Source organism: Neopelma chrysocephalum, unplaced genomic scaffold (assembly GCF_003984885.1).
Source record: "Neopelma chrysocephalum unplaced genomic scaffold, ASM398488v2 Primary Assembly neopelma1_59, whole genome shotgun sequence".
Lineage (NCBI taxonomy): Eukaryota > Metazoa > Chordata > Aves > Passeriformes > Pipridae > Neopelma > Neopelma chrysocephalum.
The window spans coordinates 27,255,788-27,281,035 of record NW_020897714.1 but is presented as its reverse complement, the minus strand read 5'-3'; the positions used below and the strand labels follow the sequence as shown (position 1 = coordinate 27,281,035).

Here is a 25,248-nt window from a genome sequence, read left to right as displayed (position 1 = left end):
GCAACAAAAGCCTGTCAGAGCACCCATAGTTTTAGAGGCAGAGCTTTCCTTTGCCCAACCAGTTTCAGAGATCCCCACCACACTCCTCTGTGCACTGACCCTGCATGTGGTCTTACACAGACCAAGAAAATACCCTCAGGAAAAACAAAACAGCTTTTCTATGAGGAGTCAAAACTGAAAACTTAAACCGGAGTTTTCCCAATATGCACATATCATTCAAGACAACTGAGAAAACTCTTCAATGACATTCCATGGTGTTTGAGTCCCATCACTTTTCCCATGACACATGCTCTCCTAGCAGCTTGTTGTTCAGGACCCAAACTGAATTCTGGTGTTTTCTAAAACAGGCAGGATTCATGAGTCTCTGCTGAAGTTTCTAATATCTATCTACATGGTTCCTAAAAGAAGTCTAAAAGCTTCTTCAAGACTAGACTAAAACCTTTCTCTGGAGCTGTATAACTATTACCTCTTGTATGTGCTAAAAAAAGAAAATCACAATAAATTTACAGATTATTACCAACCTTTTTTCCTCTTCTGAATTGCCTTATATATCACTAAATATAACATAAAAGAAGAAATGCAGAAAAGAAACCATCAAATCTAGTGAAAATCTTGGTAAAACATACTTTGGGAATTCAGGGTAAAAATAAAAAAAAATAAATTGGAAAAAGACTTTCCAATAAAAAACTCTAAGGATCTTTAAAGAGCAGAGAAATGAAAGAGACCTTTTGTAATAATTGCAACTTTGTACAGAATGATGACACATAAAACAAGATCTGTACTCAGAGAAGCAATATACACAAGAGCTGATATATGTATAATTTTCAGTTTGTTTTATTAAGTGAAATGTGGAATCTGCCTCTGAATGAAGTAAAAGTATTTATAAATCTACCTGCTTGTTACAATTTGAGAATTTTAAGGCTCTTCTTTTTTCACTGTCTACCTGACATTACACCACTGACTATATATCTGCACTTTGATGATATGAAACAGAGGTTATGAAGACTGTGACAGAGACAAGGAAAAGAGTTACACAGAAGAAGAGATTGCAGCAAATAATTTCATATTCTCTACTAGATTTCTTTTTCTTACTGCTAGTAAAACAGAAACTGTTTTAGAAGTTTATGCTGAGAGAACACGACTTTTTTTTAAATTGTCATCCCACACAAAACTGTTAAATTTTGCCTTATTAAAACTGCAGAGACTGTGAGAGTTACATTTACCCATGCAGAGGTGCTAATTGATTTCTTCAACTCGTGAAGTTTTCCACATTACAAATTCTGCCTCTATGTTCAACAGAATAAAGAAATAACTCCAAAGAAATCAAGAGTAAAAGTTAAGCATTCATTTGCATTTATTATATAGATCTCTCCAACACTGTCAGTTAAAATAAGATCGTTATAGTCAACAGAAGGAAACATTTTGAAAAGACTGAGGTTATCAAAAAACACTGGTCTGGGGCACTGCTACAGAGATACAGAAAATATACAGTTCACAATCAAGATCACGGCAAGTGTATACATAAACAAAGGCAAAAAAAGCCTGTCAGTAAAAACCATCCCTCAGAAGTAACGCTGATAACAATAATTTTAAAATGCAGGTATTTGTTTTTGTTCATCCACTTGTTACTAGGTTAAGTAAATTACCTTTAAATTCTTTGAACATGTTCCACTCACTAGTGCTACAACGCCATCATCTGTTACCTGGAAAAAAACACAATGGATTAAAGCTCATTTTTTTCCAACACAGCTATTTGGGTGGGAAAATTATATTAATTTATTCCCTCCCTGCAATCAATGAATACACTTAACATTACAGTATTTTCTTCCCAACTAAGCTTGTAGAGAAAATTATCCAAGGACCTGTTTGGGTTTTTTTTTTTCATTCTCTCAAATGCTGTTTCATTTTCCTGCCACGTGATCCTCCCTGGCTTTCTACAGGGATGTTTCCAACTGTGTAACTGCTACTTCTGCAGCTTCCCTGTCTCATTTAACAGTGGGTACTCTATTATAGTCAGAGCACAGCCCTTTTCCTTTATAAGGTTTAAAGCATTTCTGCTCTACCTAGACCAATTTTTCTCCTGTTTTCAGGACTGCAGATGTTCTCAAAGGAACTAAAGGAAGTTTCTTGGGTTGGAAAAAAAAGGTAATCACTGCAGAAAGGTAAAAAAAAATGTGGAAACAATTAGTTACTCAAGCAGCTTTCATCTCATTTCAAACACATACAGGGAAACTTAGCTATTTCCTACAAAGGGAGAGAGAGGTAAGGAAATAAAGAAGTAATTAAGTTTGAAGAAGTAAGAGTTAAATGATAATGATAAAAACTACCAAACAAAATATTAAAATTCCTTTGATACCCTACTTCTAGAAAAATTGAAAGAAGATCATCTAAAATAAGAACCTGATATGTGTTTTCCAGCTCTGACACTTCGTTACAAATGCTCAGTACTGGACTCACACGCAACATAATTATTCACCATCACCCTCAACTGAACTACACTTCCTGCAAATAATCCTTTCCCTGGCTCATTATCTCACTGCATGTTAGAATATTGCTTTTGCAGCTGATTTCCTTCTTCTCATGCTAAATACTATTTTTAAATCCCCTTGCCTGCCATTTCTGACATTTCAAATGTCATTCTTTCAGTGTTGACTCCGTAACATAACTCTGACAAGCCATTCAGAAAGCACAGTCACTCTTGAACTAGAACTAATCATGGAGTGTTTACTTTTACTAGGGGCTTATACTGTTTGACATCCTATATTATTATTATTATTATTCATGTCAGTTTGTCCTAACTGAAAGCAGACAATAATCAGTCCAAGATTCCACTTTCTTTAAATTAAGTATTTTGGATGACTTTATAACTTGATGAAAATGAATGCACTAAATAAAGATACCGAAAAAAAAGCCCCAACCCTCCAATATTAAGTAGATTCTAACAAAACTTTATCTTACTGCTGTAATGTCAAAATGTATATTTTTCTGGTTACCAAGATGCAAAATATACCTTTCTTTTTCCTTGAGAGGAGGAAATGGGAAGTAAACTGTGGTCCTAAATCTTGTGAAGAATAGAGCTAAAAAGATCCCCTTTCAATTTTATCATGACAATCCTAAAAAGTAAACAAACAACAGTCAATTGGCCAATTGCCACCACAGTTACCTGAGTAGATGAAAAGTCCACACTGTGAAGAAACTTGCAGTTTTCTCCTAGTGCCTGCAGAGATGCATCCATGATGCCTGAACAGCTGCCCAAGTTCACTATTTGTAGGAATTGGCAGTTGAGTGCAAGAGCAAGAATTCCACTGTCAGTTATATCACAGCACCTTTTAAAAGACGCTTCTTGCAGGTAAGGGCAGGATAAGGCCAGTGCTATGACACCTGCCAAAGTAAACAGAGCAATGGAAAGGAGTACTCCTTTTTTAACATGACCATCATGCTGAGTCCAAAGGCTCTGGGACAAGTTTTGAGGAAGGAATAATTAGGATAAAGTGGAAAATATGATCCACATAGCATGGTTAAACCAGAAACTTAGCATGAGAGTAACCTGATAGCTCTCTCATAAGATTAGCAGTGCTCTAGGCCTGTAATTTACACCAAAGAAGAGACTTTTAATTAGCATTGCTGTGGCATTGGGGATTTTCTAAAGCAATATTTACCCTGGATATTTTTTGCAATTCACTCCAATCTAACAAGAAAAACAAATTAGAAATAAGATCCCAGTTATCTGTGCACAGATAACATACCTTCTGAAGTGATTCCAAATCTGTTTTCCTTGCAAGAATTCAAGTTGATTTTTTTCAGCTGTTTGCAGTTATAAAGCTGCAGTAAAGCATTATCGGAAATATCACAGTCTCGGAGGTCTAGAGACTCGACAGCAGGGTGCAGTACCTGTAATGAAAACCTACCATTGCAGTCACACTCTGCTATGCCATCAAACATGCACATTTTAATCTAAAAAACTTGTAATACAAGACATCACAGAGAACTTTTTACTAGAGGATGGGGTTAGCAGTCCTAGGAACTAAAAGCTCCAGGGAAAATATGGTCTATTTGCTGCAATAGTTCATGTCCTACAGCATGAATGGTCAACTTCTGTGACATACAGAGTAAGAACACATTAATACTGATACTTAAACAGTGAAAATAATGTCTTGATGGTACAGTTGCTACCAGTAGTGCTTCTACCAGCACAGATATGTTTGCCAGGGACAATATCCTCATATTTACTAGCACAACTTTGGTGGCAGAAATCTGCAGTGCAAGAAAACACTGATTATCATCAGAACTTAAATCTCCTGAACAGATAACAGTGATATTTGAAAGATCTATCCCAGAGTATTTTTCTCAGCTACAGACACACTCTTTTGCTCATAAACAACCAATCTCATTATCATACCATGAGGAGGTACCAAATCCTCATTAAATAGGCTCTTTTACTCTCACAAGACCATAGGATGGAGTTTTTCTGAAATCTTCCCCAAGAGGACATTTATGAAAAGTTAGACCCAAAGCAATGGAAGGCCTCAGATTTTAGTAGTGACAGCCATATACTCCCTTCAGCTTGTTATTCCCTTCCTTAACTTCCAAGGACAAAAGCATAAATTTTCACACACAAGCAAAGATAACCGCATAGCTGACAGGCTTGTTAAAGGTCTATTCCTTCCTCAGGTTCACTATAACACAGTACCATAAAGATATTACAAGGAATACTGGTTTTCTGTTTCACAAATATAAGATGCTAAAATATTTACTAAAAAGGTCAAATAAACCAAAACTTCTAGCAGATTCCAACTGCAACCTTTCAGCAAAATGAATGGCAGACCTCAGACAGCTTTGACAGCTTTTCCTCCCCAAATGCTATAAGCCTTTATGTGTGTCTTTATGGCATAAAACTGCCAACATACTCCACAAGACACTTGTGAGCAGTTTTCACAAGATAACATTCAGTTCTTATTTCACTCATATTTCTGAATTCATATCTAAGGAATAAAGCAGCCAAATACAGCTTAAAGCCAAAGTGATCATCAACATTTTTCCAAGATGCTTTCCTTGACTGTTGGCTTCCTTTCACAGTTCTGAATTGTCTAAGACACAACAAAAGACACCAAACTGCTGATTTTGAAGCCACATGAGAATTTTTATGAGGAAAAAGAACTATTAGATCCATGGAAGTCTAAATGAGAAGCAAAAGGCAGAGTATCAAAAAATGGTACATTATAAAGATAAAATTTTTTGTTTGTATGTTTTCCACAGTAATTCTGCTTCTGCCTCTAGTCTTGGCTTCACTATCCTGACCCTGAGAAACTGATAATAATTGCCTTTTCTGAATTACAGGTCAAAGCAGGAATGAACAGGGAGTCATTCATTCTCTACTTCACCAACGCCAAATTTTAGCTTTCCTCAATTCTCACGCCTCCCTTTGAGGCTGAGTAAGATAACAGTAGATAGATAGGAAACAGATGTGCCCCTGAATTTACAGCTGAAGGAAAGTCATTAACTGGTTTCATTTTGAAACACTGGCATACATCAGTAAGCAGAAAGGACAAGAGAATCTGAACTATCAATTTCTAGCCTTAGCATCATCATATTTCAAATAATCAAAATTTAAATAAATTATATGGGGATCGTGTGCTTAACGTCAATAGAACCTAACAGAATTCTAACAAGTTCCTGAAATCCTTTTATTACTAAATTATGCACAAGCTTCTTGAAACATACTGCATTCAGGAACAGAGACTGGTGTGCAACACAGGTTACTTTTCCCATACTGAGAAGGGATACTATATGTCACCTGATTACACAAAAGTCAATTATCACTGAAGGAAGAACATTTTTAATTTACTTTTTACTAAAACATAATCTTATTACTACTAATACAGGACTATTAACATCATGAAGTTTAAGAAATAAAACTGTAAGGACATGAACAGAGTAAGAAGGCTTTCAATTTATCTCATGTAAACAGTTTTAGTCCAGCTCATCCTTGTGTATTAACTATCACAGACAGTATAGTTTTGAATAGGTTCTTACCTCACTGATATTTGAATCAGTTATTTGCCCTTGCCTACTCATTAATTTAATCAGTTTATCCTTTATGTTGGGTGGCAGTGACTTAATATCTGCAGCATATCTGGAAAGGTTCTTTGTCAAACACTGAAGGCATCTGAAATAAAAGAAAGTTACAGTACAGTCAAAAAGAGGCACTACATATTAGAATGAGAAAAAGCAAGCCATGAAATGTCATCTTCTGCATCCAGCTGTGGTGCTGAAACAGAGCAAGGTTTTAAAGGATTAACTAGGATAGAGTTGGCACCATGCTCTGGTAGGGGTTCTGCTTATGTTGGAATATAACAGAGATAGCTTGATCTGCTCTGCTGAAGTAAGAGATAGTAGGAATGTACTTTAAGCAACTTAGCAGTCATAAATAAAGGTAAGGTGGACATCTGAAGGAGATAAGAAGGCCATGAGTCAATAAGTTTTGCAAGCCCCAGAAAACTAGGTCTATGAACAGAAAAAGTTGAAAAGTTCAAGAGAGGAAGAAGAGCGAACGACCCCCAAAGTGAGGCTGAAGAACAGAAACGACCACCCAAAAGTCTTGTCAAAAGACGATTCTAGAAGACTCCGCCTAAACTCTGCCCATTATGAATATGATAATTAGATGTCAAAATCAAATGTATATGTATGTAAAGATGTTGTAACCTCTCATGAAAACTGTATAAATTATGTGGCTTTTCACTGAGAACTTCGGAGCTAGTTTGTCTGGTGCAAGCCAGCTAGTTCCCCAATGTTGCACCAAATAAACACCTTCAGACCTTACCAGTTCCAGCTCTTCCATGCCACCACCAATTTCAACTGTTGCCCTTCAGGGTCAATCAGCTGATCCTTCTGTGAAAGTGTTCCCCAAGCACCTGCAGGCAAAGATTAGCCTCTTTCACTGCAGTCACCAGCCCCACTTACCAAATGAGTTTACTGGTACTAGATTTGCCAGCTTTAAGAAAAGCCTTTTCAGCAGCTAAACTCCACTAAGTAAGAACTAAAATCTTTAGTTGGGACAGCTAGATCCAGGGAAGGGACACCTCTCTTTCACCTCAGATAAAAACAATGAGATATTTTCAGTGTAGTATTTTGTGCACTGTCTTGCTTGTAGTACTCTTTTAATACGAATTGTGCTGTGTAACCCTGTGCTCAACCCTTTTATCTTTGTGCTTAAAACTAGATCTGATCACAGGACTGCCACTTGAGACAGAAAATTTTCTGTCACAGTAGGGTCCAGGAAATCTGAGATCAACAGGCTCATAGTCCTAGAAAGTTAAATAAAGTAACAAGTGGACACACAGAAAATTTAATATATAGGGGATAGTGAACCTTACAAGGTATTAAAAAAAGCATCACCAGCAATGGTTCTTCAAGAAATTAAGCTGCCCTAGGATTAGGAGGAAGGTTCTCACACAGCTTATTGAAATCCTCTCACAATCAGAAACACTGATTAGTTTAAATAGGTATAGCCAATTCCTTTTCTTTTAATAGCAGTATTTTAGGCCTCCTCCCACCTCACGTATTTATTCATCAGAATGATTTATCAACATGAGGGAAACAACCTGATTATCACACACAGGACAGAGATTTTGAACTAGCAATAATGCATTTTCTACACATCATAAACACCCTGCCCTCTGGGCAGCTTTTGTATTAGGGTCACAATTGCTTCCCTGTTCCGAGCAATCTGTTCCCTTGGCCAGATACTGAAACATGACTTACACAAAGTTTCCATAATGAGATACTGATGCAGGAGAAATTACAAAACAAATCTCGAAGACACACAAGGCTTAAGTATTCATCAAAAAAAGGAAGAACTAAGCAGAAATAAATATTAATAGGCCTACTAGAATCACAGAATGCTGGGCGATGCTTTAAGCCAGGATTTGAAATCCTACAGTTTTATCTGTGTGAATGCAAGAAAAAGGGATCATTTCACTCCGAATATGTTACGAGACTCTAGATGGAACAGAGCTTTTTGGGAAAAAACATTAAAACCTTCACTTAAGCAAAATAAAATAAAGATCAATATTATCCAGTTATATGTGGAATAGTGCCCAGCTGGAACACCTGAAATCATGCTTTTCAGGGTCAAATATACAGAAGAATATTCAGTTTTGTAATACTAAGTATCAGAGAGGGACATTATTCATGCAACCCTATCTTTTTAGGATTCCTAAAGCACTTTAATGTATCATAGAATACATAAAATATTAATGTTCCAACCTCTGCAACTTTAAATTACAATCACAGGCTTACTGAAACACCAGAGGCAAGTCCGGGAAGAGTTTAGGAATAGCTTCTAAGCACCCTGAGCATACTGACCTTCAGAGCAATCACCACTCCAAAATCCCTGGGTAAACGAGGAACATAAACTAGAGCCAAGCTAATCAACATCCAGAGATAACCAAAAAGGTAATGTTTGTTGCCTAGGAAATGCCAAAAGTTTAAAAAGCATTACCATACAGCAAAACTGAAATGGAGGGAGTTGAAATGGGGGAGGAAGAGTAACTCTTCACTGTCCCCTCAGATGCCTGAGTCCACAGAAATGCTTTGATTTGGAGGTTGATTGATCCATTGATCATAGCTACCTGAATTACACTCCCTAGGTCAACTTTTCTTTTTAAATCCTATCCAAAGTGTTGAAAGAAAACATTACCATCCTACAAAACATTTTGCTTTTGTAGAATCAACATTTTTCCACTGACTCCTCCTACAAGTAAACTCAGACCAGCGATTGAAACTGCACAGTATTTCTCTCTACTGTAGTTGGCATCTAGACTTAATGGGATCTGGATACACACAGCAATAACTAAGACTGGTAAGTAAAGCCTGTAATGCAATCAGCTGGCAGACACACTTCGACCTAGTCTAACTTAATGAAAGAAGTCATGATTCCTGTTTTTCAGGGACAGAGAAAACTGGCTGGTGCTTTACTCCTGCAATGGCCTGATAAAAGACCATTCCTTCTTGCAAAGCCCCCAGCTGTATTTTCCTTGCTCTGCATTATCAGACTTGTTACACAGCATGTTTATAGTTCACAGAGTTGTCTATCAAAAGTTAAATGGCACATTCATTTGTTCCAAATGTGTCTAGAGGTAGAGAACAGAAAAAGGCATAGGATCTTTAACCTTAAAGCCTTATGACAGGACAAATATTTATATTTTGATGGCAGAGAAAAGCACAAAAGGAGCTAACGATGGCTTAGCTGGTAAAACACCTTGCCCTGCTGAGCCAGGAGAAGGTATTGCCTAATGTTTGTTCTGCCTGTTTTGCTAGAAGAACATTGTAGGAACACTGGTTAATGTCTTGTTCTGTCCTGCTTACTGGACCAAAGTCTCATTACAGAAAGAATGATAAGGAGCAGTATATAATAGACCACCAGGTAATAAATCAGGTAAACCAGATGTTTAAAGTAGACATAGGAGGCCAAGAGCCAGGATTTTGCAAGCTTGAAGAATCTAGGTCACCTAACAAAGAAAGTTGAAAAGTTCAGCTGATGAAGACTCTCATATACGACCAGGAGGCCGAAGCATGAGGAGAAGATCACCTAAAATTTGAACCAAAAGAAGATTCTCGAAAGCTCTGCCTAGACTAGGCCTAGACTCCGCCTAGCTAGTAATATGCATGTTAGAAGGTGTAACTGTGTATCTAAAATGTATAAAGTGGCTTGTTTTGCGCTTTTGGGTCAAGAGAGTTTGTGCAGTGCGAACTGCCTTGTTCCCAACGTTGCAATAAACCAATTACCTTGCTGCTTAAAGATGCAAAGTCTCTGAGCAGTTCTTCTATTCTGAGGTTTTTGGCATCAATTTCAAACACATAAAACAGAAATTAGATCCTTATGACTAATTATTCTACAAATAGCCTAGCTTACATGAAGGTGCAGCTTATATTATGTCACATAACACAGAACAGCAGAACAGTTGTTAGGAGTGGGACATATTGGAAAAAATGAACCAGAAGAACAGACACTAAACTGGTTAAATGGCAAATAACAAAATGGATACATCTTCCTGCATTCTTTAGGAATAGATAATTTATATTCATAGAAAGACCACAAAAGGAAGCTCTGTTTTGAAGTTGTTATTCTACCTCTGTTCTCAGTTTTTTTATACCCATCTCCAAATGTTCTGATGCCTTTGTAGGATATTCCTTTTCCAAGACACTGATGACAGGTTAGTCACTAATACATTAGTCTGCAATAGGCTGACCCTCTGTTAAACAAGAGCTAAATATCAATGACACACAGAGCAATCCTAAGCAATACCTAAATACACACTCTTGTGATGATTTACAAGTGTAGCATGCTTTCTTCACCATGTAGTAACTAGTTAAAACACCTTTAAATTTGATCTTTTTGTGTTGGTCTAAGAGTCTGATGCTTGATGGTAGAAATTCCCTTCATTCTGATCTCATGCCTGGGCATCCTAAAACATCTGCCAGGATTGAGAGATTTGTAACACCAGCTATCCAAGAGTATGACAGTTAAAGCTGTTTATCTGCTCCAGCTGTCCTCTCCACCTCTCCAGCAAGTGTTGTTGCTGCCAGGCATCCAGGGTTTGTCAGGCCCTGCAACTCCTACATTGTCAGTTTTCAGCCAATTAGAATTACGTAAACCAACTATAAATTTGACATAGACTGGCCCTAAAACTGCACCAGCTAGGAATGCCTGTCCTAGCTAGTGATTTCTCATCTTGGGAGCAATAACTTCAGGAAAGAGAAGCTAATATAAGATATAGCTTGAAAAAAAAAGAATGTTTCTAAGTATTTTCAATATGATGCTCTTGTTGGAGTGTTAATTACTCTTTTGGGGCAGGGGGCAAAGGCCATCAAGCGGCAGACAAGCAGTAGATACACCTTAATAAACACACTTTGTTTGGAGATCTTAAAAATAATGACCTTATTAAAAGGACTACTCCACACATTAATAGATTTGGTTTTGGTTTTAGTTTCTCTTGTGAGTTCTGCTAGTTAAACAATAAGCCTAAGAGCTAGCTTAAGTAAGAAGCTTAAAGTGCAGTCTGGCATCAACAGATGGCCATCACCTGACTGGCATTAAGACAAGAAACAATACACTAAATTACACGCATTTGTTAAGAATTTGTGTAATTACTAGTTCTGAGTAGTGGTCTTATGGACTAATAATTATATTATAATTACATTATAATATACTGCAGCAGCATTAATAAAGTAGTGTAAAAAAGATCAGTAACCAATCAAAAACAGAAACTGTTTATGGTATCAAGCACTACAGTGCAGATGAAGAGAAGTTACCAGGTTTAAGATCTAAGGTTAAGCATGTAGCATAATACATTGTCTTAAATATCATTAATGTGGTCACTACACCCCACTCTAACCAAATATAAAGTCCAGAGGTTGCAAAGGCTATTTTTCCATACCCCACTTGACTGCCCAACCACTTTTTACTGTGCCTTTCTCACGCTGTCCCTGAAACTCGCAGTTGCAGTGTGAGCTGTTCAGCATCTGATCTGAATGCAAAAAACCCCTTGACTAAAGCTGTGAGGACACAGAAACAACACTGCCAGGACAACTGGCTGAGTGCAGGAGGCAGCAGCAACCTAGAGTCACACCAAATCTGATTTAGCATAAAACCACAGCTCTGGAGTCCCTATAGACAACTGGTTTTGCAACAAAACCTTGTCTGGCATCAGAATGCCGCCAAATCACAGCAAATTAAACTCATACCAATTAAAAACTCTAGAGAGGTCAAAATATTAGGGCTCTGTAATCTGAAGCATAGCACAGATTTAAACTTGGAAGGAAGCAAGATTTCCAGTGTGGAAGCACATAAAAAATCCCACTAAAGTTAGCACAGTGTATTAAGGGCATCTCTAGCAGGTCACTGTAGAAGACACTCAAGGAGGAGACCATGATTTCAAGCAGAATCTGGGCAGAGTTTAACCCAGGCCTGGCCTGCAGAGACCTGTACATCAACATGAGCAACATTCTAAACCTAAGCACGCACCAGGGCCATCTTTAAGTCATTCCTGTGTGCAAAAATGCAATGCCTTCACAGAACCTCAGTGACTGCTGGATGAACTTGGCTCCCTGACCAACAGAGAAGCCTGTACCAGGCTCTGACACAGTATATGTAGATTACACCACCCACATTCTCTGTTTTGAGATTAGCCAGCTAATCTACATGCAACATTCCTTAACTTGACTGCAGAAATGAAGAATAGTTGTTTACTTCTAAGAAAAAAAATCTTATCAAGGCTCCAAAGACCACAAACGTGAACCTCCCCATAGGCAGGATCTGTGCAACATGCTGATCACTGTGAAGGGGTTGTCTCACACTGTGACAGCCAGGGGCCTCAGCATCAGGAGGGACATAAGACTGCTGACACCTTTACCAGTGCTACTATTCCTTATGCAATAAACCAGTCAACAAGCCTTGAGAACCCATGCATTCATCCCAAATGAACCAGCACCTCCTCGCTGCAAAACAGCAACCTGCCTTTGGCTAGGGTGAGTCAGACTTTGAGCCTTTTGGGGGGGCTACATGTGTACCCACCATGTGACTGTTCCCTCTTCTAGGATGGATGCCTGTTGAGTCATGTGAATGGGCAGCAGTAGTCTTTGGTCACACAAGGGCACACACTTCATTTATGTGCTAAATACATATTTATCATATGACACCTACATTTTGGCCACTGGTTAAATGAACTTTTCTGGCAACTCATCCTGAAGGAGGCTGACTGCCATCATATATTGTAGCACATTAAAACAGTTGTATCTAAAAACTTAATGTAAGCTTCAGATTAATTTTTTCTCTTAAAGACATTAAATGGCTAATGCAGCCATGTTTGAAAAGAGGCCTGTAAATCGACCAGCTACTTAGTTCAAATTTGCAGAAAATACTCCAAAACCAATGCAGATACATGGATATCGATGTGAGCTATGCCAAGTTTTCCTGTTACATTTAACTGTCTCTTGCCACAGAACATTAAATTCAGCTTGAATGAAAAGATTATTAAGATAAATCACATTCTTTTCAAAGAGCCAGTTGATATTTGCAGAGTACATTACTGATCTGCAGTTTAAACAGTCATTTAAATTATGTTTTCACTGTTATTCTACCTTTATAGGAAATGATAAAACATTTATTGCCTACACCTGGGCAACTATAATCTTATCTTCAGTGCTTTTAAGAATAAAAATGTTAGACTAACTCTACTCTTTGACAGCTATTTTTCTTTTATCTGTCAAATGAAATATTTTACCCCTACGCTGTCTCTAACTCCCTCCTAAACACGAAGGAATTTGACATAAAGAAAAACCTCAAAGCAAAACAGCATTCACTGGTGCCAGGCAAAGCCAGGGATCCTCAACCATCTCTCCACACCCAGATCTGTCCGGGAGCACATTGGTACCTACCTGTCAAACCTCATCACCCCCAACAAGCCCTGCCAGTCCTGTCAAACCCTGTCACTTGTCCTGTAACTCCTCCCAAATGGTCACTTCTGCCAAATGGTCACCTTCCCTGCCACCCCAAACCCTGTCACATCTGTCAAGCCTCGTCACTTCTCCCGTAGCTCCTGAACTCTGCCAAACCCTGTCACCTCTCCTGTAGCTCCTGCTCACCTCTGCCAACCCTGTCACCTACCCCGCCACACCGCCAAACCCTGTCACTTACCCTGCCACCCTGTCACCTCTGCTAAACCCTGTCACCTCTCCTGCAGCTCCTGCTGACCTCTAACAAACCCTGTCACCTACCCCATCACACCATCAAAGCCAAACCCTGTCACTTACCCTGCCACCCTGTCACCTCTGCTAAACCCTGTCACCTCTCCTGTAGCTCCTGCTCACCTCTGACAAACCCTGTCACCTACCCTGCCAGCCCGCCAAACCTTGTCACCTCTGACAAACCCTGTCACCTCTCCTGCAGCTCCTGAACTCTGCCAAACCCCGTCACCCGCTCTACCACCGCCGCCAAAGGCCTATCAAACGCTGTCCCCTCCCTGTGCCTCAGTCCCAGCCCTCCTCCCGAGGCGGGCGCGGCGGGAGGGTGTCGGGGCGGCACTCACAGGTCCAGGAGCAGCCGGACTTCCTCGCCGGCGCCGTCCCAGCCGCCGCTGAGGCGGCTCATGGCCAGGACCCGGGAATGCGGCCGGGACCGGGGAATGCGGCGGGGACACCGCCCCGACCCAACGGTGCCGGTGCCGAGATGGCGGCGGCGCCCGCCGGGATGCGGCATGACGGGAGATGTAGTCCTGCTCCCGCCTCGGGATCGCCTCGGGCGCTGTGCGGTAATCAGCAGGAGTGCTTGCTGCCTGCCACGTCTTTCTACCTGTAATCCCTTGTATCCCACGCTCTCTTTTCTTTTTTTTTTTTTCTTCCTTTTTTACATTCCTGCTTGGATGGTGTGACATAAATTGAGACCACACAGTTCTCAGAAGTCAGCAACATGATTAGGACTTCATCGCTATGTTCAGACCCGAGACCCCTCACCTACTCCCTACTAAAAAGAACAAGTGACAGACTAAGAAAACGAAACCTCTGTTCTCACAAAATTAACTGAAGGATCCGTATCTAAGAGAAACACAAGTTGCTGCTGATGCCTGATAACTTTGTTGAAGTCAACAACCAAAATGTCTGGACTGACAGATAAACCACAAGGATGCAATGGATAATGCTGCTGCAAGAACATATACTTTGTCATTGGATAATTAGAAATATGCATTAGTAGGCAATTGGATGATCCATATCATACCCTTGTAAGTGTAAGCTATAAAACTCCCCAAAGAGAAATTGCTTGCATGTGCCCAGTTTGGCTGGGACATCTCATGCACACAATGAAATATGCTATCCGGTCATCATGGGCCAGTTGAGAATTTTGTAACAAGAGCAGGAGGCACACAAAGCCATTAGACTGAGCTTTGTTTTGGCTTTCTTCTCGACAGCACAAACAAGATGCCCCCAAGCAGCCTGAGCATCGGGAATACTGCGGGAGCAGGCTGGCCTTGGCTGCCATGGAGAAGTCTTTGTCCCTAAAAAAATGCAGGGAAAAGCCAAGCTCCCTTGAGCAGCATTTTAGCACTGGGAATGCAGAAACCTCCATGCTGGTGGTGCTGGGTTGAGCACGGAATGCTAGCAGGCCTCCCTGGAGATCCCTTTCCTTGAGTCAGGAGGCATGATAAAGCTGCAGCAACCTGTGTGGCCCTGACAAATTCTGTGTGCTTGTGTGACAAATGTAAACAGCACACATACCTGGCTGATGAGCAACCATTTCTCTTGCTATTTTTTCCACAAGATTCAGTTTACCACATTCTCCCATCAGCAAGTTTGGTAGTGCTGAAGGTACTATTCATCAGCTTCTGGGCTGGAAATAACTACTAGCCCACTGACACCCTTTAGCTGTTTAAGCTCAGGAGTTACTTCTGAAGCAGCTCATAACTGCCAAACTTCACATACCTGTGACAAGCCACCCTTAAGGGGAAGGAAGCACACACACACAGGCTGTATCTCCAACTGGCATCAGGCTATCCCAGGGAGCAGACACGTGTTGCTCTTACACCGGTTTGACTGCAGACAGCTGCAGAAAGGACTTCAGTCACATCAGCCTTAACACGGTGAGAAACTGTACTGATAAACCAGGCTATAAACAGTGACTCAGGAAGTGCTTGAACATGGACTCTCTACAAAGAGTCAGGGCCTCAGCTTGTGCTGGTATATGGGGTTATTCCTCCCCAGGTGCAGGACAGGAGCTGGCTGAACGTCATTAGGTTCCTATCTGCTGATTTTCCCCCAACCTGTCAAATGTCTCTGTTCAAAGGGACATGAGGTACATCAACCACTATTCCCAGTTTTGAATTATCTGCAAACTTGTGAGAATGCACTTTGCCCCATGTCATGTAATGAAGATGTTAAGTGGTATAACCTTAGTATTGACCACAAGGGACTGGTCTCCATCTTGTCTTTGTGCTGCTGATCCTATAAAATTATCCAGTCCATACTGAGCTGGATAGAAACCTGATTGGTTTCAACAGCAACCTGATCTAGTTGAACACGTCCCTGGTTATTGCAGGGAGGTTGAACTAGATGACCTTTAAAGGTTCCTTTCAATCCAAACAGTTCTATGAAGACCAAGGCAAATAAGGCATTGAGGACCTCAACCTTTCTACGTCTGCTTAGTAGTGTGAAGTTCTGGTTCTGCTATATCTCAAAAAAAAAACCAAAAAACCCCACAAGATGCTTAAGAGAAAAAGGTGTTCTTAAAAGTTACAGTGGGAAGTCTTACATGTCTCTTCCAGTGCTGGGAAACATGCAAGGATGCAGACCTGGACAGTTCTCGCTGGCAGAGCCACTGCTTTGCAGAATTCTTTGTGGTGAGATTCAATAGCCTCATTGTTCACCACATCTTTACAGTATTCATTCATGTAAAACAAATCCATCAGTCTCTTATTGTGCGATACTGAATGTTCTAGAGGGTACACTGAGGTTTGCTGGAAATATTACACTTTTACACATTCCCATGGGAACAAGTCCTTACAAAGAGTACACACAGATTGCATTGTTAGAGGCAACACACATTGTATACTCAAGTTCAGCAGTTCCTCATGCTAACACACATGCAACTCTACAATCAAAACCTAGTTAAATTCTGCCTAAAATCTACTTGAAATCAGCCTCTTCTTTACAATACCTTCTGTGTTGGCCCACTGCAGCATTCTTCTTCACCATGTCCCAGCCTCACTGAGGAGTGAGCCCACATTTTCTATTGTAGAAGCAATGCTTGTTTTTCACATACCTTTACCAGATTCAACTCCAGATGGATTTGGCTTTCCTAACCCCCATCCTTGCACACATGGACAGTGGCCCTATTCCGAGTCACCTGTGCTTGTGTCCACCTCCTGCATGCTTCCTTTCCATGCTTGAGTTCAGTCAGGCCCTCCTGCACACCAGAATAGACCATTCTTGAGCTTGTAGAAAGTGATTCTTTGTGGGGTAAAAAACCCAAAAAAACACCAGCTCTTCTGAACCTGTCTTCTTTTCAGGATCACATCAAGTGGATTCACCCAAGTAGATCCCTGAGCAGGCTGAAGTGTGGCCTCTTGAAGGCCATGACAATAGTCCTGGCTTTCATCTTCTTCCCTCTTTTCAAGATACTGAACTCTATTTCAATGGAGTTCACTTCCAATAAAACCACTCTTTTAGTGTTGAAGAATGCTGAGACCAACCTCAACAACAATCCTAAATTAATCCCATCACAGGGATATGAAAGACAGATGTTTCCTCACAAAGACTGGCACTGACAAGGATGTGAAAGACAGATGTTTACAGAATGAGAAAAACAAACAAGTGACATCTTATTTAAAAATAAAGCATGTTCTGTTGAGTTGACATGACAATGGCTAGCCTAGCAACACATGACTGACAACAAATGACTTTGTACTATAAAGGCATGGTCCTGTCTTCCAGCACGGAGGACTTCCAGGAGTATGTGTGGAGATTCCTCCCTTGAGTAGGGACATCTTTCAAGGTAACTCTGAGTATGAGCAAAAAATATTTGCCCACAGTCACCAGTATGGGTGAGTAACATCAATCTACTTGATAATTATTAAGACAACTTTATAATGACTGTTTTAATAAGTAGTGCACTGTAATTAGTTATAACCATCTATATTGTGTAGTAGACAATTGTGCTTATGATATTTTCCTTTTTAATAATCACTGGCTTGATTCTCATCACTACAAGTAAAACACATACTGTATTCATACTAACATATTTCATTTGCCATGTTTAATCCTGCAGGAGAAAGTTGTATATAGAATCAATTACACTTATCATATCTGGGGTTGGTGTAAATCCAGGCACACCTAGACTCCTCCTTGAGGACTTTAGAAAGCAAGGAAGTCCTTCTGAATCTTGTGCTTTTATGCATGTACTTCAGTGACACCTAAGTTGATGATAAAGTCCCCTCTGTTTGCATAAGCCCTCATCCTTTGCTTGATAACCTCATCCACAACTTCTTCATTTGATTGTCATCCTTTCTTTCCCCATCGTTCTCAGTTTAAAGCTCTTCCTACCAGACTGACCATCCTGTTGGCAAAGATGCTCTCCCATCTTAGTCCAGTGTATCCTAGCTCTTCCAAGTGACATCCACTCATCAAAGAGCATGCCATGGTCATAGAAAATAAAACCCCACAAGTTGACTGTTGGATTCCAAAATTTGGATATCAGAAAAGGAAATTGCTGGGTTTAAACAGAAGCTGTGGGCTACAGAAGCTGGGAAAAAAACCTTTTCATTGACCACATCTCTGTGGAATTTTCCTGCCTTCTCCAGCAGGATGTAAAGAGACTTTTTACATAATGTTATCACACGTCCTATTGTATCTGCTCCTCCCTGCATAATCCTGTCTCAAGAGATGTGAATGTCTTCTCCCCATGTAATTCCCCTAAGATAAACTTGGTTTTCCCCTATGATGTATGTGTTAAGACCCCAGATTTGTTAACTTAGGTTTTCCCCTTAGGTCATCCCCTGAAACCCCCTAACTGTAATAATTGTAATAGTTACAACCCCCTGTTGAATACGTAGACCCTAAACCCTTTAAATATGAACTTGTAAGTCCAATAAACTATTCCAGACTCTTGCCCACAAGATGGGATCGTCTTAGCTTTATTGACCTCCACAGTTGACTAGCAGGGCTGAGGACACACCAGATGGGCCCTTATGCACTCTGGAGTGCCATCACTCCAGAGCTGTATCATACTTGATGCTATCCAGGTCTCTCCAGTAATTTAAGAGCGTTTGATGATTACATGAAAAAGCAGCAGGGATCAATAATCAGATAGCCAAATATGCCTCTGCAGGCTTTTCATGCTATCATAAATCACAGAGCCTCAAAAGCAGCAAAGTCCCCCTGACAACAGGTCAGCAGACAGGCCTGTTCCCTACAGCAGAGCTGTCAGTATCAAGGAAGCAACCCTTAATGCCTCCTCCCAGTGCTCCTGTTGCCTGAAAAACGGGTATAAAAAACTCTCTAAGACCCTTTTTTGAGTTTTAGGGAGCAAAACATTCTTGCATTTTATTTCAGTGTGCTGGATGCACAAGAGAATATTGTCTCTAAATTGTGCATACCTGAGTTACAAAAGTCTCCTGCCTTTATTTAGTTACCTAATTAACAATTCAAACATTACCTAATCCTGTCCCTCCCCCTGACACAAATCCCATTTTGAGTCAGTGGTCCCTTCGAGTGGTTGTTCATGGTCCCTTTGGGTAGTTGTGCCTCATCTTTTTCAAGTTGTCCTTTTCTTGAACTTTGGCACATCTTCATGCCCTTCAGACTGTGTCAGAGCACAAGACCAGTTTTGACTTGGCCTGATAGCTCTATGTTCCTTTTATCAGTTCCACTTCAAAATATGGAGACCTTTTGTCATTTAAAAAATTCCTTTCTGCTGAGAGTACTGGCCTTTAATGACAAGCTATATAGGTCAAGCTGCATAGTTTTAAGCTACATTTGTTATTCTATACAGCTACACTCCTGCAAGGCTCAGGCTCAGCCAGCTCAGATGGTTCACTTGACACTCTTTTCTACAACCACAGCGCTGAAAATATTTTGTAGTTACAAAACATCAGGCAGTGCATAATCATTCCTCCTACCAGCAGGAATCACAGCCTTTCACCATCCTGAGAGTTTTTACTTCCCACCCTGCCTGCCCCTCCCTCAGTACATACCTCCATGGTTTCTCAAAGCCGGAGGATCTCAGAGAAGATCCAGTCTCTTTCACAACCTCTGATGATCCATAGCACACTAACTTCATCCTGTAGCTCCTTTGCTTAATAAAACATCTCAAAAGGTTTGCTTCTCCCCTCAGGCTAAAGGAAGGGAGACCAGCACCCTTCTTCTGAAGGTCTGTCTTAGGTTGAGACCTCCACCATCACAGGGGGAAGTTTTTCCAAGATCTGCTGAGGACAGCAGCTTACAAAACACCCTGACCACTGCTGAGGAAGTGTGTGCTGTTACAAGATAAGATACTAGCCCTTCCCACACCAAGTGCCCCCCAAAGCCTTTGTGCTTTAGGCCCAGCTTTTGTATAGACCTCAGCTCTTGTATAGACCTCAGCCTGAAAGGGCGTCAGACCTTCCCCAATCAGTGTCAGCTGGAGCTAAACCTCCAAGGGCCCTTTAATCAAAGACAGCTGGCAGGGGTTGTTAGCCCTGCTAGACCTTGCTGGTAGTCAAGGCCTCCTGCAGCTCTCTGTTCCCAACAGCAGAAGGCAACCTCAAGCTCCTCAAAGGCTTCCCAAAAGGGTTACCAGAGATCCTTTGACAGTGATCCCAGAAGAAGGCCCCAACAGATCTAGAAGCAAGACCCCAGAAACTGCTGTGCTATTTGCTGCCTCTTCTAGCTGTGCTTAAGAAGGTTTTTGTGACTATTAGATTTTATTAGCAATGTTATAGTCAAATGGCCCAGAGAATTTTTAATTTAAAATATCAAAGAATTTATTAAAGGCAAATAAGCAAATCAGCGTGCTGGGCGACCAGAAAGCCTCCTGCTTCACCAACGGTCCGCAAGAAAATAGCCAAAACCCCATCTTTTATACCCTTTACAATCACCTCCCCCTCAGTCTCATGTCATCTTGTCATTGGTTTCTGCTTCGCGGGCTCTGTCCTGCTTGGTTCCTGCTTTGCGGGCTCTACCCACATTGGTTTCCATTTCACGGGCCTTCTCGACATTGGTTTCCATTTTGCGGGCTTTGTCCTGTTGCTGAGGGAGGTTAACCACTAATTCCGTTAGATTATAGTCTTTAAGGTCAACCATGTTGGAATTTCTCTAACGGAGACAGTAGTTCCCCTCCATAGTTCTTATGGTTGACCTTTTCGTCTTGTCTTCTCACTTCTTTTCCTTATAGGTGTAAGGAATTAGCTCGTGTGAACCTCTTGCCTTAGCTCGTGTGAACCTCTGAGACGGCAAGGCCATAAGAAAGCAACAGTGTCTTTGATGTGCTAAAGCTGGGTGATAAACAGGAGGTTGGCATTACCAAAACAAAGGCAACTGATAAGCCACCTGTGTAAACTAAGCAAGGGAGTTAAGATGATATCACCACTTGACACGTACCAATAATGAGCTTAATCCCTGTAATATGGATGAACCTATTATAGAGTGTATATTAAGCTGCTGTCAATCTACAATAAACGAAGTTCCTGGATCCTTACATTAAGTGTCTAGAGCTTTCCGTCGCGACATATAGGTATGCTTAAAACAGACACCTTAAAATAACAGGCTATCTTATTCAACTTATCACTATAGCAACATAGCTCTTAAGGTTTGACATTACCTATAGCCAGCCTAACAGGATATAAGTTTGCGGTTTAACATTTCTGCAGTTTAACACTTAGTAACTCTAATAAAATGTCAGCTTAAACAAAGCTCTGATAAAATGCCAGCTTGAACTTAGCAAATCATCTACTCTTATCTCTGTCAATTATTATAGTACTTATTGCAAACTTTATTTGATAAGCAAATTATTTATTTCATCCCTCTTTTTAGTACTCAGCAACTTTTAATAAAAGTGTTAGTTTTATCTTCATTATAACAGAGCCTAATTTGGTTAGTAAATCAATTATTCTTATCTTTATTAGTCATTATAACACTTATTGTAAACTTTATTAAATCAAACTCTATTTGATGAACAAATTATTCACCTTAACTTTAATCAACTGTTACATCCCAGAAGAAGGCCCCAGCAGACCTAGAAGCAAGACCCCAGAAACTGCTGCGCTATTTGCTGCCTCTTCTAGCTGTGCTTAAGAAGGAAGGTTTTTATGACTATTAGATGTTATTAGCGATGGTGTTAAATTTTGTTATTGCTCAGTATTAACATGACTGACAATTAAGTTAGTAAGGAACAAGGTACCAGAATGCATGTTGGAACAGTAATTTTAAAGAGTTGAAATGGTTGGAAAGGTATACTGCAATATCATCATGATCTGATCCAACTGGCAACCTGTGCTGACACCTGGGTACAAAACTAAACATCCTTGGGGGGCTGTCTGACACTGAGTACAGGCAGAGGGTATGTCCTGGGTTTGGCTGGGATAGAGTTAATTTTCTTCTTAACAACTGGTACAGTGCCGTGTTTTGGGGTTAGGATGAGAATAATGTTGGTAACACATTGATATTTTTGTTGCTGCCCAGCAGGGCTTACATTGACTCAAGGCCTTTTCTGCTTCTCAAATCACCCCACCAGTGAGTGGACTGGGGGGTGCACAAGAAGTTGGGAGGGGACACAACCAGGACAGCTGATCCCAACTGACTCAAGGGATAGTCTATAGTGTCATGCTGAACAATAAAACTGGGGATAGTTGCCCAGGGAATGGTGACCCACTGCTCCGGACTAGCCTCAAGAGCTGGTTACTAGATCCTACACAAACATTTGTGGTTTGTTTTCTTTAATGATAGCAAGATAACACTTGCAAACAAAGCATTAAAGAATGTCACAGTGATTCTGCATACCTAGTTCTGAAACAATGGCACCCACATAAGTAGTTCATTTTGGAATATAAAGATTGTGCTGTTCCAAGAGTTGTTATACAATTATTCTTGTCCAAAAGTTATGTGACTCTTACACACTGGTTGGCTGATTTTCCCACAGGGAGTGCCTTTCTTTCTTAGACATCCATCAAGATTTTCTAATAACGCAGATTGTTTTCCAGATGTGGCATTTTGACAGTCTTTGCCCATGCTACTTATGTGTAACAAACATTTTTGTTTTAGGGTCAGTGAAAGGGTTGTGCACACATTCTTGCCCAAGGTTTGTTGAATTTTTTTAGAGATTATGTACATATATGCACAATGCTTTTGCGTTATAGTTATTTCTGTCTACTTATGGCAGTGTTAACTGTCACACTGTTGCCCGTAATCAAAGACACAAACCAACAGAGTGCCGGTTTATGCGGTGCTTTATTCAGGGCCCGGGAACCTGAGGACTAGTGTCCCAAGTCAGGATTCCAAAGACCCTCACTTCGCGTACAGCTTTTATCCTTTCACACAAACAACTCTACGTGCAAATTCCACAAAGCAGTTACATTCTGTTACAAACAAGCTCATATTTTATGCTGATAACAATTGATCGTAAATCTGCTTCAGCTGTCTTGCTCCTAGAAACAGTTTAACAGACCCTAACCACAAACACATCTATCTAAGGCAACAAATCGTTATATACATGCTTGGCTAATTCCTTTGATTACTGTTTCCACTCCTTCAGCACATTCCATTCTTAAATCTATGTTGCTGACTCTAACTACTACTTTAGGCCTACAGCTTCCTCAAGCCTTAGCCATTCTACTTCTAATGCTCAGTTTTAATCAGCTCTGCAACAACACTGATGCATCAGGTTTACTTAAATGTATTTGATTTTCTTCAGGTTCTGACACCAGATGGACCTATAGTGAAGTGAGTAATCATAAATCTTACTTCATTTGCAATTCAAAACTCTCTTTGCTGCTTAAGGAGCCAGGAAGACACTGAGTTATAAAAAAAAAAAAAGTTGACATGTGAGTTTAAATATCAGTAAGATAATTTTATAGTTTGCACTCTGTCTTGTTTGAAAGCTTTTTATTTTTTTTACTTAGTGACACAGCATTATGGCCTGGTTCTCCAAGTACAAGATGAGGACATCATTTTCCATGACTTTGAACACACATGCTTGTGTTGAAGATGAGAGAGTATGTTTCTAAAACATTTCCTCTATGAAAACAACTCAAGCAGAGTCTTTTGTACCTTAGTGAACTATTGAAAATTCCCTTTGTTTTTCCTGACTCTGAGTAAATTGTGCTGTGAAAGCTACTGCTGTAGGTATTTCGCCAGGGGATTGAACCAGTAGAGTAGGACTGTGAAGGTAAGAAAGATAGCAAGATTGCAGTGTTGACCTGGATACTTAAAAACAGTTTCAATCTTAGTTATCTCTTCTGAGTGATAAGCAAGTGAGGGGTCTTGAGAGCTGTAGCCACCCCAGGCAGCTGCAGAGCCTCAGAATGACAGCAGTAATGAGGGACCCACACAGGCATCTCTGTGTGGGAGGCTGCACTTTTCAGACATAGGTAATGCATCACATATACAGGATGCCTGGGTTACTGTGTTGTAAGGGATAAAATCTTTTCCTATCTTGGAATAAGATACACAGATAAGCACATTTGGCTAAATAGCCTCTTAGCAAAGAAGATGCATTTAGACACCCCAGTGATTTTCAACTGATTATTTACAGCTGGCAGACTTTTATTATTCCACAGATTGCATCTTATTCATCTATCATACTCAGCTTGAAACCTTCAGAATGGCTTCCATTTTTTTAATACTACAAATCTTGTGACTGTTAATTATCTGTATATTACAGTACTTTTCTTACATAGTGTATTTTAGCAATTTCTAATTTCCCATGGAAGTTCTGGTTTTCTTGGACTACCCCATAGAAAACCACCCTGAGTTCTTCGGAGTGATGCAGCCACTGTAACATGTTCAATTATGTTCTTTGAGGTCAAGGAGAGTGGTCTCACTGCACAATTTCATTTTGAAAATAATATTTATGATGCTTCCACAGACAGTTCATCACAGTTCATGTTAATGCAACTCCCATGGCTGCGCCTGTGTTGGCCTGATGAATCAAGGACAGCAGTCCTCACCATCCTTAGAAACACTATGGTAAGACAGTGCTTGAAAAACTAGTTGGAGAAGTCAGCTTGGTTTTGTTTTTGCAATATAAAATACAAATAAATCCCTAATTACCTGCCTAATTACTTCTTATGAAGCTATAATTGCTCTCTTAGTATCAGGTGTCCTAATTTGATCCATTATCACTTCTCATATCTTCTTAGCTCTGTATTCTCCGGTCCAGGCAAAGCTACATTCGTTGGTCCTGACTACACTACATCCACTGAATCCACAGTACTGACCTGGGCTTTGAGAAGGATATCACTCAGTTAGGAAGTGATTTCAGAAAGCAAGAATGATGACAAACCTGACAAAATAAGAGAACAAAGATGATAGGCAGCAACTTTACTGAAGGTGTAAGGATGCTGGAGGGAGCAACATTCCAAGGCAATCCATTGCTTTTTCTAGAATTACTGCTGGTTTCTGCAGGATCTGTCCAAAAAAGTAACTAAAGCTCCTGTCATAATCAATCAAGAGGAGGAGCCCAAGGACAATTAAGAGGAGCCCAAGCGATGCAGAGGTGTCTCAGTAGCT

At 40.3% G+C, this 25,248-nt stretch overlaps 1 protein-coding gene and 1 long non-coding RNA gene across 5 annotated transcripts in view; one reads left to right on the top strand and one right to left on the bottom strand.

Moving 5' to 3' along the window:
- AMN1 (antagonist of mitotic exit network 1 homolog) overlaps positions 1 to 19,859 on the bottom strand; it is a 23,753-nt gene extending 3,894 nt beyond the window's left edge. The window contains exons 1-5 of one of the 4 annotated variants that reach the window (XM_027680618.1): positions 19,821 to 19,859; positions 6,034 to 6,166; positions 3,747 to 3,891; positions 3,164 to 3,381; positions 1,647 to 1,703 (exon numbers count right to left, since the gene is read on the bottom strand). In XM_027680618.1, the coding sequence (XP_027536419.1) occupies positions 1,647 to 1,703; positions 3,164 to 3,381; positions 3,747 to 3,891; positions 6,034 to 6,166; positions 19,821 to 19,825 (558 nt within the window). In that variant the 5' untranslated portion in view covers positions 19,826 to 19,859. Of the gene's footprint in view, positions 1 to 1,646; positions 1,704 to 3,163; positions 3,382 to 3,746; positions 3,892 to 6,033; positions 6,167 to 14,087; positions 14,495 to 19,739 lie in introns of those variants that run through there. The other 3 variants (XM_027680617.1, XM_027680616.1, XM_027680615.1) reach the window with 3 other exon arrangements.
- Positions 12,251 to 25,248, top strand: LOC113966228. The gene is made up of 3 exons (XR_003533747.1): positions 12,251 to 12,528; positions 23,432 to 23,460; positions 24,879 to 25,248. It is a non-coding gene; the product is annotated as an uncharacterized LOC113966228 (long non-coding RNA).